The sequence below is a fragment of the Balaenoptera acutorostrata genome, chromosome 3 (assembly GCF_949987535.1).
Source record: "Balaenoptera acutorostrata chromosome 3, mBalAcu1.1, whole genome shotgun sequence".
Classification (NCBI taxonomy): Eukaryota; Metazoa; Chordata; class Mammalia; order Artiodactyla; family Balaenopteridae; genus Balaenoptera; species Balaenoptera acutorostrata.
In genome coordinates, this window is record NC_080066.1 from 155,467,562 (window position 1) to 155,482,137 (window position 14,576).

General features: G+C 51.6%; 1 protein-coding gene across 3 annotated transcripts in view; it reads left to right on the plus strand.

Annotated features, from left to right (window-relative positions):
• The window catches only part of TMEM63C (transmembrane protein 63C), a 135,863-nt gene that overhangs the window by 109,703 nt on the left and 11,584 nt on the right, over positions 1 to 14,576 (plus strand). For all 3 annotated transcript variants that reach the window (XM_007184516.3, XM_057543016.1, XM_007184520.2), the window contains 12 exons: positions 629 to 771; positions 2,176 to 2,224; positions 4,040 to 4,148; positions 5,568 to 5,641; positions 6,255 to 6,335; positions 6,448 to 6,571; positions 7,326 to 7,459; positions 8,916 to 9,038; positions 9,482 to 9,635; positions 10,846 to 10,952; positions 11,960 to 12,046; positions 12,624 to 12,689. In XM_007184516.3, the coding sequence (XP_007184578.1) occupies positions 629 to 771; positions 2,176 to 2,224; positions 4,040 to 4,148; positions 5,568 to 5,641; positions 6,255 to 6,335; positions 6,448 to 6,571; positions 7,326 to 7,459; positions 8,916 to 9,038; positions 9,482 to 9,635; positions 10,846 to 10,952; positions 11,960 to 12,046; positions 12,624 to 12,689 (1,251 nt within the window). The remainder of the gene's footprint in view (positions 1 to 628; positions 772 to 2,175; positions 2,225 to 4,039; positions 4,149 to 5,567; positions 5,642 to 6,254; positions 6,336 to 6,447; positions 6,572 to 7,325; positions 7,460 to 8,915; positions 9,039 to 9,481; positions 9,636 to 10,845; positions 10,953 to 11,959; positions 12,047 to 12,623; positions 12,690 to 14,576) is intronic.

Sequence of the window (14,576 nt, forward strand, 5' to 3'; positions counted from 1 at the left end):
CCATGTGCATGTATTTCTGTTGGGTATAAACCTAGGAGTGGAATTGCTAGGTCATAGGGTATACTTATAGTCAACTTCTGTAGATAATGTCCACTCTTATCCAAAGCTGTGTGCCAGAGTAAGTACCCATGAGTGTGAGAGAGCTCCCGGCATCCCACACCCTCGCCAGCACTTTCTCACCAACACTTTCCTCACCGACTTTCCAACTTTGGCCAGTCTGTCAGGGTGGAGTGATACCACATTGTGGCTTTAAGTACCCCTTTTTAATTTAAGGAACAACTTTTTGAAAAATAGGATGAATCCTGTTATCACTAATGGTTTATTCAGTGCCTATGCTATAGCAAGCACTCAAAATGTTTGAACAAGCAATAAAAGAGGAAATAAATGCCTGATTTAAGAGGGCTTCTGGATTCCCAGGAGTGTATCTGTAGCCTCTCTCTTTGATACGCCTGTGAAATTCAGTGAAATACATTTCAGGCATGACAAGTTTTGAGAAGGGTGATATTTCTAAAGATAAAAACTCGGGGGTAGGGTGGTCATCTTCTCTCCCTTTCCTCTATCTACCTCCGACTTCAGTTGTAGCCACGCTGGCTCCTGAGCAATGTCCTTGTCTCTGTGTCTCTTCCAGGAACGAAGATCTGATTAGCAAGTGTGGAGACGATGCCCGTATCTACATCATGTTCCAGTATCATCTCATCGTCTTTGTGCTTATCCTCTGCATCCCCTCCTTGGGCATCATTTTGCCCATCAACTACACTGGAAATGTTCTGGGTAGGCAGAGCTCAGCAGGTCCCGGGCCCGGCCCACTAGACCTAAGAGGCAGCCCAGTAGGCAGGACAGAGCTTGGGTCTTGAGCGTCTAGGAATCTAAATTTTAATTGCACTTCTCAAAATTAGTTATGTGACCTTAGGCAACCCACGCTTCAGTTCTCTCACATGGAAACCAGAGATGATACCTCTTTTGGTATAAATTTGGCCCAGGGCCTGGCACACAGAAGGCAGATAGTAGTAATTCAGTCTAAAACTGAATGTTTATTACCCCACACTGCACCTGTCCAGGTGTTCCTGGAGGCCTTGTTATGACATGTGACCCACTGCAAAGATCTCTGGACCTGATCTCTCTCTGTACCCACTCTGATGGACACAGCATGCAGAATTTCTCATAGGGAATCTATCCACACTCCTTATAACAGGGTAAACTTTCACACAATAATGTGGTGGGTGAGGGCTTGGGCTTCAAAGACAGAAAAATCATGGTTCCCCAACTTTTACCCACGTCTACTTCCCAAAAAATTATTTCATCTTATACAGTGTCCTCAGGCCTCAGTTTCCTCAACTGTCATAGGGATTGAGAGACAATGCGTGTCAAGTGGTTGGCACAGTGCCTGATAGTGGGCACTGTGAATTACAGCCAGGGTTTCACTAGGAAATGCAAACATAGAGCTGTGTGAGGGCCATACAACTAGGTGGTACAGGATAGCACCTTAAATGCCCAGGTGGCAGCCAGGTGTACCCTGATTGCTCAGGTTTCCACCTATTTCTCCTCGGCCAGAGGTAGACCTCAGTTACTTCAAGGTAACACCCATTTCTCATGCTACCAAATACCACCACCAGAGTAAATAACTACTGAGCCCTGCCTTCCCAGATTCTCATCCTAAGAGCTAGTGTGTTGGCAATGATAGTATGATAGTATGGCAATGATAGTATGATTTCATAAAACTTGGAGATGTCTAAACCAGCACACTAATACACTCAGCCAGAAGGATTTACTCTGTTAGAATGAGGCAGCAATGCATTTTCAGAAGTTCTGGGTTTTGTGATTGTTGCCAGTGGTAACAGTGTTGCTAATTTCATCATTCCGCTCATGGTGGGGCTGCTGGGTCCCTCCCACAAGCATTCACCGATGTCTGCCCTGAGTCAGTCATGCTCTGGGGTTGCCGCACCAACGCTCGGTCTCACTTCACAGCCAAGGAGCCCCAGTCAGCAGTCCCAGGGAGGAGAGGAGGCCTCTGCTGGGGTTGTTTGGAAGCTGGGGGCAAGCTCTGGGGAACTAGAAGGAAGACCAGGACGTAGGCAAGCATCTCTAGACCCCGGGCACTCACTCAGGAACCCTGAAGTCTGGCACCCAACCAGTCAAGGTGCCAGGCTTGAGGTCAGCAACTTTCTTCTCTTTCAGACTGGAATAGTCACTTTGGTCGGACCACCATTGTCAATGTCTCCACAGAGTAGGTACCTGATCCTCTTACCTCCCATTCTACTGGCTTGGGGGGGGTGGGTGTTAGCGTGGAGAGATGGTCCAATGCGTGGGTCCAAAACATGAGCACCACTCTGCTGATAAGAAAGGCCTGGTTTCCTTGGGAACCCAGGTTCCAAGTGGGATGCCAGAAGTTGCATCCTCTCGGTGGGGAAGCATTCTTGGTGCCTCAGTGTCCCCATCTCTGTAATGGATGGAACTACCTAAACTGGTCACTCCTGAAGATTTGGAAAGATGGTCCTATTTGCTTAATATGTCCAGCTCCCAACAGGATTACTGTAGTAAGCAGTGGTTTAAGGTATTGCTTCCCTGCCCACAAAATAGTTCAGGTCAACCCTCATATAACCGAGTGAAGCCCAGACCTGATTGCCACAGCAGCGAGACTAAGGAACCACAGGAGCTGGGTTCATGCCCCGGCTTTGCCATTAGCCGGCCCTGGGTCTGGGGCAGTGCACCCTCCCCCTCTGAGCTTCATCCCTAGTCCATGGTGGGGGAAGAGCTGTTGGACATGACCTCTAAGCCCCCTCCAGCCCTCATGGTCCAGGAACCTGTGGATTTTAACATCAGCCAACCCAGTTGGTGGCCAGATCAATCCGTACTGAGCCAGATGTGGCCCTGCTGGTCCAGGCTGAGATATCAGCCCCGCCTAGGTCTCATGGCCAGCCTTGGCCGACTTCCTGACAAAGCTGAAGCAGCATTTCCGGCAGGTGTGAGCGGGGTTTGCACACTCCTGCCCCACCTCCCCTTGCCCCACCCCTGATCCTCTGCCCCTGCACCCCTGCAAACTCCATCAAATTCCAAATCCATCAAAGTCCAAACTCAGCAGAATGGTTGGGCACCCTCTCGCCTCCACCTTCAACCAACTCTTTCCCGGGTACTGGCAACACCAAAGCAGAGCTTACCAGCCTCTCCCAGGCCGGCCACTGTTGTAAGTGTGGCACCTACAACTTCCCAACAAGAAGTGAATTTTAATAGGGCAACAAAGAGCCTTCAACGTTTGTAAATCCATACTGGCAGAGAGCTGGAATGTCCCTTAGGGACCGTGTCACCTTGTCCCCTCTGAGAACACTGAGGAGAGAAACATGTAAATAGCTGGGGAAGGTTAGGTGAAATGCCAGCACGGAGACAGTGATGAGGAGATATTTTGAAGCAAGGCAGCCTTTCTCTCCTCCAACTGCACCAAATAAGGCAGGCCCTATTTCTGAGCAGTCATCCTGGCTGGATGCCTTGGGACAGCATCATGTGAGCACAGAGCCCAAGGGCCAGCACTCGTCCTACCCCAGGGAGGCGGGCCGAATCTGCAGGCCCACCTTCCTCCAGGCCTGCGTGTGACCCCGGAGTCCCTTACCACAGAGGCTGGGTGGCCCCTCCTCTTGTCCTAACGGTCGGCGGGGGCGGCCTGAGCCACAGCCGCTGGCAGCACGACACGGCGTGAAGAGTGTAAGTGCTTCTGCAGCTCTGGGCTCACCTCCCGGCACTGCCACAGCTAGGAGTGACCTCGAGCAGTCACTCTAGCCCTTGTTTCCCTACGAGTAAAATGAAGACATTCACAGTACCACCTTCACGAGGTACAAGAGTCTAGTGAGAAAATGTACACAAAGCATCTAGTCCCACCCTGGGCCTGGCATATAGTAAACACTCAATGTTAGCCTCTATTAGTTGGAGTTACCCTTCTCCATTCCCTTCCAAGGTGCCTGAGTGTCTGGAGGCACCAGAGGGTGGCCCTGGGGAGACCGTGTCGGGTGGAAGTTGGGGTCTCACGCCTCCTGTGTCTTGTTCTTGGCAGGAGTAAGTTCCTGTGGCTGCACAGCTTCTTCGCTTTCTTATACTTTGTCACCAACTTCCTCTTCATGACTCATCACTGCTTAGGGTTTGTGCCCAAGAAGAGCTACAAGGTGAGTAAGTGAAAAGAGCTACTAGAACAACACCCTCTCGGCTAGAGGCTCTCCCCAGCTGGACACCATCCCACGCCCATACTTCAGAGGCATCCCAGCTTGGTGCGTTCTGCACACCTGGGGGAGGGGGCGGTCTCACCTGAGTAGGGCAAGCCTCCTCTGCTCCTCCCTGGGAATCGTCACCTGGCACATCTGTCTGGGCTGTTAAACCACTAATACACTTCCAAACCAGTTGGTAAATAGCTGCTCCCAGGTGCCTCCTCCCCCTGCACCCCTGCTGCCCTGGACCCTCTCCAAGGACCCCTGGACCTCCCCACCATCAGAAAACTAAAGGCTTAACTAAGCCCTGAACCTGCGGGGGGCCTCCATCCTCAGCGGCCCGTGCCCCCCGCTGACCCTCTGGGTAGATATTTTGACTACTTTGCCCACTCTTGCTGTGCCCAAGCTCCTTGCCCTTCCACCATCTCCCTGAGGTCAGAGACCCCATGTCCTGCCCCGGTGTTGTCCCCACTGTCTTGGTTTGTGTTTCCCCTATCCTACCTCCCAAGCAGACCCTGAGACAGGGATTTGAGTAACATTCACTTGTTTGGGAGGTGATCCCAGGAAGGACCACTAGGTGGGTAGGGTCTTCTGCGGGGGAAGATGGCAGGTAAGAGTGAAGATCAGCTCCTTCAAGCTGTCCATCCTGAAGGACGGATTCACTTTACCCCACCCCAGAATGCAAATGCACGTACCCCTGAAAGGTAATCCCGAATGTTTCAGCCTGCCAGTCATGGAGGCTTGGGCACCCCTGACCAGTCTGGACTCGGCCACTTCAGCTTTCCTTCTTGCCACCAGAAGCTTCTGCCCAGACTCCCCTCTCTTGCAGCACAGTTTACCAGACTGTTGCCTTGAGGCGATGGCTCAGGAAGACATTTCCCATCACAGAATAAAATGTGGACTTTGAGGGGCTTCCACATTCCCTCCCCAGAGTCTAGCTCACCTCCTAACTCCCCTGTGCAGTCTGATGAGAGGGACGACCCAGCGAGGTGGGACGTCACATCGAGCAGCGGAGGTGCAGGGAGACCATAAATCAGCAAGAGAGCATGCGCAGCCCTTGCAGGGCATGGAGCTGTGGTCCTTCCCCAGGCCCTGTCTGCAGCCTCTGGCTCTTCCTCCCTCGATCACAGCCGTCTATGGCAAGGGGTCCACGGGAGACACAAGATTAACAGAGGTGTAGCTTCCCTGGCTGCAGCTTCCCACGGCCTGCTGACCTCAGGGACACAGGCTGGGGAAGCTGACACTTGGCTTACCCAGCAAGGGGGCGGCCTGATGTGAGTAGAAGACCTACTCCAGGTGGTTCTGGGCCACCTGAAGACCCAGACTCCAGGAGTCCTGTGTGAGCACAGGCTTCTTTCTCCATTGACCTTCCCCACCTAGGTCACAAGGACACTAATGATCACCTATGTCCCCACGGACATCCAAGACCCAGAAATCATCATTAAGCATTTTCAGTAAGTGGGTCGGGTGGGCTGAGGCATGGATTGCCTCCTCCTGGTAACCCTGCCTGGGTCCTCATGTGGGTAGTGATGCACAGGATGGTGGAGTGGGGCTGTGGCTCACCCTAGATTCAGCTCAGGATCAACTTTTCAGAATGGGGGAGGCCCTAGTTGGGGCCAGAGCAGGGTTTCTGAAGTCAGGGAATTTCTGCATGGCATGGGTGTGATGGGGGATGCTAGTTTTCCTTTCCCTTGTACCTCCAACTGTGGAGCCCAGGGAGCTGCCAGACCGCAGTTATCTAGAGCAGGTCATCTTGAGGCAACTTTTGTGACCCGAGTTCCTAGCCACAGGAGCTAATTATCTCTCCATGAGCAGCAATTTCCAGCTCTGCTCCCTGGCCCTGTTCTGTGTCATCTGGGAAAGATGTGGCAACTCTCAGATTAACAGGGATCAACCCTGACGTTCAGCCTTAGGAGCAAGGGGTGGATTCTACCATCCAAGCACCAGGAACCATGGGTAGCTGAGGCCCCTAGCCCTGTAGGCTGTAGCTCTGGGTAGGGGGTGGTGGGGGAGGGGGGAGGTCCCCAGCCCTACAGAATGGCTCAACCTCCATGTTTGTGGCTTCAGTGAGGCCTATCCAGGGTGCGTAGTGACCAGAGTCCACTTCTGCTATGACGTCAGGACCCTGATTGACTTGGACGATCAGAGGTGAGGCTGTAGCGGGACCTGTCTGAATCTGGGGTGGGGAGAGAAGGAGAGGCTGTGGCTCTGCTGGCACCCTGACCACAAGATCCTTCTCCTGTTGCCCATTGGCTGACAGACGCCATGCAATGCGGGGCCGGCTCTATTACACTGCCAAGGCCAAGAAGAAGGGGAAGGTGATGATCAAGATCCACCCCTGCTCCCGGCTGTGCTTCTGCAAGTGCTGGGTCTGCTTCAAAGAGGTAACTGGCAAGGGCATCGGGGGACACAGCAGAGGGGCTAGGGCACCGGGTCTCCAGGCTTTGTCCAGGGCTCTGGGCAGTGCCCCTTGCCCACACCCTGGGGCCACAGGCCTCATTCAGGTCTGCTCTGTGCTGCGGCACCTGGCTCCTGCTTTCCTTTCCACCCGTCCTATCTCCCTGTTGAGAGGAGTCTTTCTTGGGGCCCCCTCCAGAGTGATCCAGGGAGGCTTGTTCTTGCCCCCTCCTGGGCTTGGATGGGAGGACCAGCGAGGACACAGCAGGCTGCTATAGGCTCCCAGGCCTCAGGCTTTCACAGAGCTAGGACAGGAATATTTGAAAGTAGTGGATTCAGTCTTATCGCCCAACCACCGTGGCTAGAAGGAGGTCTTGGCAGGACTGAACTCTAGCAAGTCCAGAAGAAGAATCATCCCCCTTCCTGAAAATGCTACAAACATATTCTGTCACTCCTCTGGGGGCTACTGCGAGTCCAAAGGCACCTCCTTACCCCCAGCGATGCCTCGCTTTCCCTAGATCTAAGAGCAGGGAGCTAATTTCAGAGTCATAGCCTCTTCCTCTTCTAGAGCTGGGATCTTGGAGCCCACCTGGGGTCCTGAGCTTTTTGCCAGGTTTCAAAGGGAGCTGGGGATGGAACCAAGACCTCGGGCCTGCCGCCTGAGTGGAGAGAGGCCCCACATCCAAGCGTGAGGCCTGGAACTCTGGCTGCTCCAGCTCTGAGGGCCACATCTCACCCCAGGTAGACGCAGAGCAATATTATAGTGAGCTGGAGGAGCAGCTGACTGATGAGTTCAACGCTGAGCTCAACCGCGTTCGGCTGAAGCGTCTGGACCTGATCTTTGTCACCTTCCAGGACTCCAGGATGACAAAGCAGTGAGTGCCAGGGCCAGCTGCTTGCTGTGCCCAGCCCAGCCCTGACAGTGGGCCTCTGCTTCTCTGAAACCATCCTCTTTCACCCCCATTCCAGCCAAGGGGAGGAGGAGAGAGAGCCTCCCTCCAGTTTTCCATATTCTGCCCTCCCCTCGACCCCTCCATGCTCCTCATGGGCATGGCAGCCGCCGTCATGTTTTCTAGAGCATGGCCACATCCGTCTTCCCCCAGCTGCCAGGCTCAGCTTGTCTCCAGAGATGCCCAGGCCCTGGGCTCCTCACTCCCATATGTTCTTGCTTCAGCACAGAAGTGGTCAGAGTAGCTGTTGACCTCTTGGTTCCTCTTCCAGGCCTTGACAAGAATGGTACCCATTTCTCCCTCATTGCAGATCACCCCTCCCCTCACCACGAGTGACAGAGTCAGGGTAGAGAAGCCCTGCTTGCCATTTCTCCTCTCCTGCTGCAAGCCTCCCCTAATTCATAGCCCTACTGCCTCCTCTCTCCTCCGCGCCAGCCTCTGGCAGCCCCACCTTGATAGGGAGTGGATGAGGGTCACTCTGGAATGTTCTGGAAGGAATCTTAGGACTGGGTCAAATAGATGGGAGCCTCAGAATCAGTCTTTTGAGGATTATGGGGCCCTCCTCTCCCCGAGGGAGCCTGAACACTCACAACATTTGTCCTCACCCACCCCAACCCTACCAAGGAGCAGGGGCACAGGCTAGAGTTTAGTCGCAAAAAATTGTGTACAAAATTGTGCAAGTCACTTACACCCTCAAACTTCTTATCTATCAAATTTGATTACTTATATCTTCCCTGTCCTCCTCCCAGAGGGTTAAGAAGGGATTTGTGTTCTAGTTAGTGTATGTGTTATATAAAACAGTACATCTACATAAGACAATAACTTTCTGAGAGCACTCTCCATAGAGAGGATCTAAGGTTTAATTACAGCAGATGTGTGAATTAGAAAACCAAAGATGAGGCTCCAGTGCCAGCACCCGCCCCTCTTTGGTTGTGTCTTCAGTAATCTGTGCAATTAAGACGATGTTAATCACCAATTAGCACAGCGTCATGCACTGTGTAGAACTCAATAGTCGGTAGCTATGGATACTAAGATGGGGCTGAAATGAGTACCTCTCCTGTCAACCTCACAGAAAGAGCGGGTCTTTGTGCTGCCACTACTGTTAAGGGGAAAAAACATGAACTGAGAACCGTGTGGCCCCCTTTTTTCCTGGGCAGTCCCTCCCTCAAATGCCCCTTTCCTTCAGTGACTAGGCCTTGGGGACTGCCCACTTACAAGGTCGAGAGAGACATATCCAAGTCTCCAAGAATTCCCAGAAAGTGGATGAGCCTCTACCTGTGGGATGGCCACAGCGGCCCCGGGCCCCTGGCATGAGCCCCCCCCCCAACCCCAGACCATCGTCCTCACCCCCGGACCTCTGTCTGTTCCCACATCTCCGCAGCATCCTGGAGGATTACAAGTTCATCCAGTGCGGTGTGTCGGCCCAACAGTCCTCGGTGACCACCATCGTCAAATCCGACCACTGGAGGGTTGTCCTTGCCCCACACCCCAAAGACATTATTTGGTAAGCCCTCTCCTTTGAGCTCCTCTGGGACTGAAGAAGGCCGTAGGACGGCAAAGGGAATCAGGGCCTGTCCTCCTGCTTCACTGCCCGCGCACGGCCCCCGCTGGGCTGTTTCTCTCGTGGGCGTCACAGCCTCCGCCCACCCCCAAACCCACCCCACCACAAGCGTGGAAGGCACCCAACCTTTGGGGAAAGAGTTTTTTCCTGCAGAAAGAATTCGGATCGTTCCTTTGGCTCACCTATGGGATATATTCAGAGCCTTTACAAGTGGTGTGACTGAGGGGAAGGCCCAGGGCTGTCTCATGCAGGTATGGGTGGGCGCACGGGGTTGAATTAGACCAGGGCAGCCCGGTCCACAGCTGGCATGCAGGAAACAGCACGGGCTGTGTCTGAGGGCTGAGACCCGGGGTCCTAAGTGCGTCTCCCTCCTCCGTCCTGCCCAGGAAACACCTGTCTGTCCGCCGCTTCCATTGGTGGGCCCGCTTCATCGCAATCAACACCTTCCTCTTCTTCCTCTTCTTCTTCCTCACCACGCCTGCCATCATCATCAACACCATCGACATGTACAACGTCACCCGCCCCATCGAGAAGCTGAAGGTGCCTCCTCTGCTCAGGCCAGGCGCGGGGGCCCCAGGGAGATGAAGGAGGAACTCAGGCGAGGAGGGGGTGGGAGGCCCACTGGGACGTGACTCCGATGCCCACTCACTTGTGGCAGCGGTGTAAATGGTGGCACAGCGCTTCCCGTGCTCTAAAGGGCATGAATGTGGGTCGTTGCCCATCTTAGGGACCGGGGCTGAAGAGTGGGGGAGCCCCAGGCAAGTTCTGGGGTGAGTTTGGGGGGATGGGCTTGGAGGGCTCCTTTACATTGGGCCAAGCTAGAGGTACAAAAGGGGCAGCAGAAGGTGTGGCGAGCGTGACAGCTCTGTTCTCCCCACGTTCTCTAGAGCTGGGCTCCCTGCTCTGAAGACAGGGTTGAGGGCGGGGCAGGCAGAGGTTAGTTCCAAGGCAGCCCTTCTAGAGGAGAAGGCCCTCCAGCTTTGTCTCCGCTTCCCGCACTTCCAGACACACCCACACCTGGCTGGGCGTGCGCAGCAGCTCACAGGAGTCGTCCCTGGAGGGAAGGGCTGCTTCCTATGGACAGAGGTGTTCCGAGGAACTGGACTGGCTCGTTTCCAAGTTCTATAGCCTCAAGGCTGTTGTAGTGATCCTAGAAGGCCCCTCCTTTCCTGTTATCCCTGTGCCTGTTCCAGCAAAACACACGCAACCACACGCGCACACACGTGCATGCAGTCAAGCCAGGCACTCCTGCTGCTGCTGCTTAACTTTGCCCTCCTTTGTCAACTTCGCAATAGGCCCCAGGCAAGGGGACCACAGCTCTCCCTGGGAATTCTTGCTCCATACCCTCCCCCTCTTCGCCACTTCTCACACAACATCACAACAAAAGCAGCGTCTCCTCCCTGAGGTCTGAGACATGAGTGACAGCAGCTGGCTGTGGCCTTAGGGCCAAGTCACTAGGGGCCGCCTAGGGCACCCCTCCGGTGACCTCAGCGTCGAAGGCCTGCACTCCTTGGGGATGTCACTTGACCTTGGGGTGTCAGCCTCTGGCCGCCCCAGCCGGGCAGAACCCTGACCAGGAAGGCGGGTCAGAAAGGCCAGGCACACTGTGCAGCCTCGGGGACACCAGGCCTGCTCTGGGACTGAGCTGGAGAAGAGGCCAGGGATGTGGGAGAAGGTGAGGGAAGCCTGCAAGGAGAATGGGGCTTGTTGCGTTGACGTCTCTCTGCCCTCCTCCGCTCCACCCCTACAGAGCCCCATCGTGACCCAGTTCTTCCCCTCCCTGTTGCTCTGGGCCTTTACGGTGATAATGCCCCTGATCGTCTACCTCTCCGCCTTCCTTGAAGCCCACTGGACCAGGTGAGCTGGGGGCTTCCCTCCTAGCCCTGCTCTTGGCACCAGCTTCTTCCTCTGCCCCCCCAAACCCCACCAGCTTAGTACTCTGGCTTCCTGTCTGGCCTAAGGAATGGAATAGATATGGGGTGGCTTTGATGCCTGAAACCATCCCAAAACACTAAGGGATATTTTTTTCTTTGGAAAGAGGGGACCGGTTTGCCTCTGGGCCTCTGGCCTCAGGGATGCTGAGATAGGGCCACCATACCAGGCATATGGGGCCAAAACCCAGCCCTCCTCGGGCTGCTCCCTCAGCCTCCAGCCACGCACCGAGGGTCTGGAGCTGCGGGCAGAGATAGGCAGTGCCAGGAATTCCAGGCAGAGGGCAGAGGATGAGAGTGAGAGAGCAGGACTTGTTTGGAAAATGTCAGAAGAGCTGCTATGGCCATAGCAGAGGAGCCCCTGCACTCAGTCTGACTGTAGACCCATGTAGCCTACACAGTGCCCACATCTTAAACAATTAAGAGCTATTTCCTATTTATTAGCACTAATAGTTCTATGGTAGGAGCTAATTAGTTAGAAAGGATTTACCGTATGCTGGGGCAGGTGGACCTGCTTTGGCCTGAAGGCTGCGTGGGTCTCAAAAGTTATTTCCGGCACCAAAAGTTTCTATCATCCTATCAGGCAGTAAGCCAGTAGGTTTATCTTAACAGAAATCCTTACTGGTCTTTCCTCTGGCAAGAACAGGGCTCATGTTGCTTATTGAAATTCTGCAAGAATTCTGAGTATCATTAGTAATGTCCCTTGAACAGAGATGTCAAGTATATGGTATGTGTGTGTCTTCCCTTCCTTTTCTTATGCCCAAGGCAGACATCACTAGTTGATCATGCTATTCTTTCCTGCTGCTCTCCGTGGAGATGGCACTGGTATGCACTATGAAACCATTTTCTAGGCCAGGTAGCCATCTCTCTCTCTCTCTTCATTCTGTAGTAAGGCGATTGGTTCTTATCATGTCTCTCTTTGTTTCCTTCTAGATCAACTCAGAATCTGATCATAGTGCACAAGTGCTACATCTTTCTGGTGTTTATGGTGGTCATTCTGCCCTCTATGGGACTGACCAGGTACCTCACCTCCAATTATCTCTCCTCTGTCAGCCAGGCTCACCCTAGAGTTGGAACTTCCTCTTTCAGATACTGTAGGCCCACCTCTGGTTGCTGCAAATCCATTCCTCAAATGACAGTCCAGTGCCTGTCATGAGCCTAGCATGAGTCAGGTATCACGTGAACTCTAGGCTGCCAGCCATGAACTCTGCCCTCAAAGAGCTTATCCTCCAGCTGGGGAAACAAGCCTTACCTATCAGCTAACTGACAGCCCAAGGTGGGAAGAATGTGCAGTAGAAATTCAGAAGAGGGAGAGAACATTGTGGGAGCAATGGCTGGCGAAGGTTTGCTAGAGGGGAGGCCTTGAGCTGAAAGGCCAAAGGGTTAGGGCCCAGCATTAAGAAGAGAGGCAGTGTGGATTGGCCAGCTAGAATATTAAGATGCAAGAGTCTTTGGGGATTGGGCAAGGGAGGTTGAAAGGAAGGAAGCCAGCCCAAGAGGAACTGAACCCCAGGCCTAGGTCATAGATTCATTAACTGAAGGGTCTGCTTTATTCTTGTTCTTTTTCTTGTGCTTTATTCTTTATTCTTTATTCTAGTTTGGATGTCTTTTTACGCTGGCTCTTTGACATCTACTATCTGGAACAAGCATCCATCAGGTTCCAGTGAGTACTAGAGTGCATGTTTCAGGTGTACTCCCAATGTGCATTGGGGCTTCACACCAGGTGGATATGTGTATCCTTTATTTGCTCATACAGGTAGAGATGAATGCATGTTAACACTCTCATTAGGCAGCCTCTTAACATTTCCTGTGCCATGGACCCCTTTGGGGGTAAAGCCCAGGGACTCCTTCTCTGAATGAAGTTTTTGAAATAATTGTAGATTCAAAGCAAATTGCCCCCCAAAATGTCGTATGTACCCTTTATCCAGTTTCCCCCAATGGTAACATCTTGCATAACTATAGTACAATATCACAACCAGGAAATTGATGTTGAAACAATCCACAGAGCTTGTTCAGATTTTGGCAGTTTTACATGTACTCTGAGTAGATTTCCTTAAATGTACAAAATACCTGGGTTATAACAAAAACCAATTATGCTGAAACATAGTTATCAAAATATTTTAAAATTCAAATTTGTAATGCAATCTCTATTAACACATTTAATAATAGGCCGATGCATTCTAAAGGTAGGCAAGCAAAAGTTACATTTTATTGTTTTAAAGGCATCGGTGTGAAAGCTGATGTTACTTAGCTAGAAGAAGAATATTAAATTGGGCAAAGGAGTGGATTTTTGACAAGGCAACATGCAGGTCGTGTTAGATATCCAGCCAATTTCTTTTTTGTTTTGTTTTGTTTTTAGGGTTCCAAATGTTGAAAGTCCCAATTTTCAAAGGTATATTATTGCAAATGACATGCAAGCTTTCATAGCTTGCTTTATAAGGCAAGGACCAGAATTCTCCAAGCTTTCTACAATTAAACTATAACTGTAATAAGCTGATTTTTTTCCAAGATGAGTGAGTTCATCTTTGGCTAGGTCATTATCTTCAGTACAGTTTGTATATGAGAAAGAAAAGAATTGTGAGTTCATGACTCAACTCTGATGCCCTCAAGAAAGAATAGCTTTTGAAGGAGTTCTGAAATGTGTCCAGGGGCTTACAGATTTCTCTTTTCAAGGAAGGTGACAGAATTGTGTAGATGGAGACACTGGAAAGCAACAGAGATGCCTGGGTCACCAACGTGAGAACAGGCAGTGTGACCATCCATTCAGGTGGCTGAATGACTACTAGTTGAAGTCGGCCAGCTAGCTATGTCAAACACGCGTGTGCAGACAGAAAAATCTCAATCATGTGAATTTAGCATGTCTAATTTAGCGGCCTGACTAATAACTAGCATCATTTTGAAATGATGATGAGCACAAATGGTATCGTAAGAGCTCAGCAATAAGTACAACACGATATGAAAATACCTCATTTCAACTGGTGACAGACTCATGGCTATGGCTGACATCGCTGTGACTTGTTGCCCACGCTCTTAATGGAAGGAGGTGCTAAATCGGAGAAAGTAAAGACGTAATCTTTTCCCTATTCAAGGTCACAGACCCCCAAAATTCTACTTGTGGACTCTCCAGGGTCTGTGGATCCAAGTCAAACAGTCCTTCTTTATTATTATTTTTTTGAATTTTATTTTAATTTATTTTTTACACAGCAGGTTCTTATTAGTTATCTATTTTATACATATTAGTGTATATATGTCAATCCCAATCTCCCAATTCATCCCACCACCACCACCCACCCCCGACTTCCCCCCTTGGTGCCTGTACATTTGTTCTCTACATCTGTGTCTCTATTTCTGCCTTGCAAATCGGTTCATCTGTACCATTTTTCTAGATTCCAGATATATGTGTTAATATACGATATTTTTTTTTCTCTTTCTGACTTACTTCACTCTGTATGACAGTCTCTAGGTCCATCCACGTCTCTACAAATGACCCAATTTCGTTCCTTTTCATGGCTGAGTAATATTCCTTTGTATACATGTACCACATCTTCTT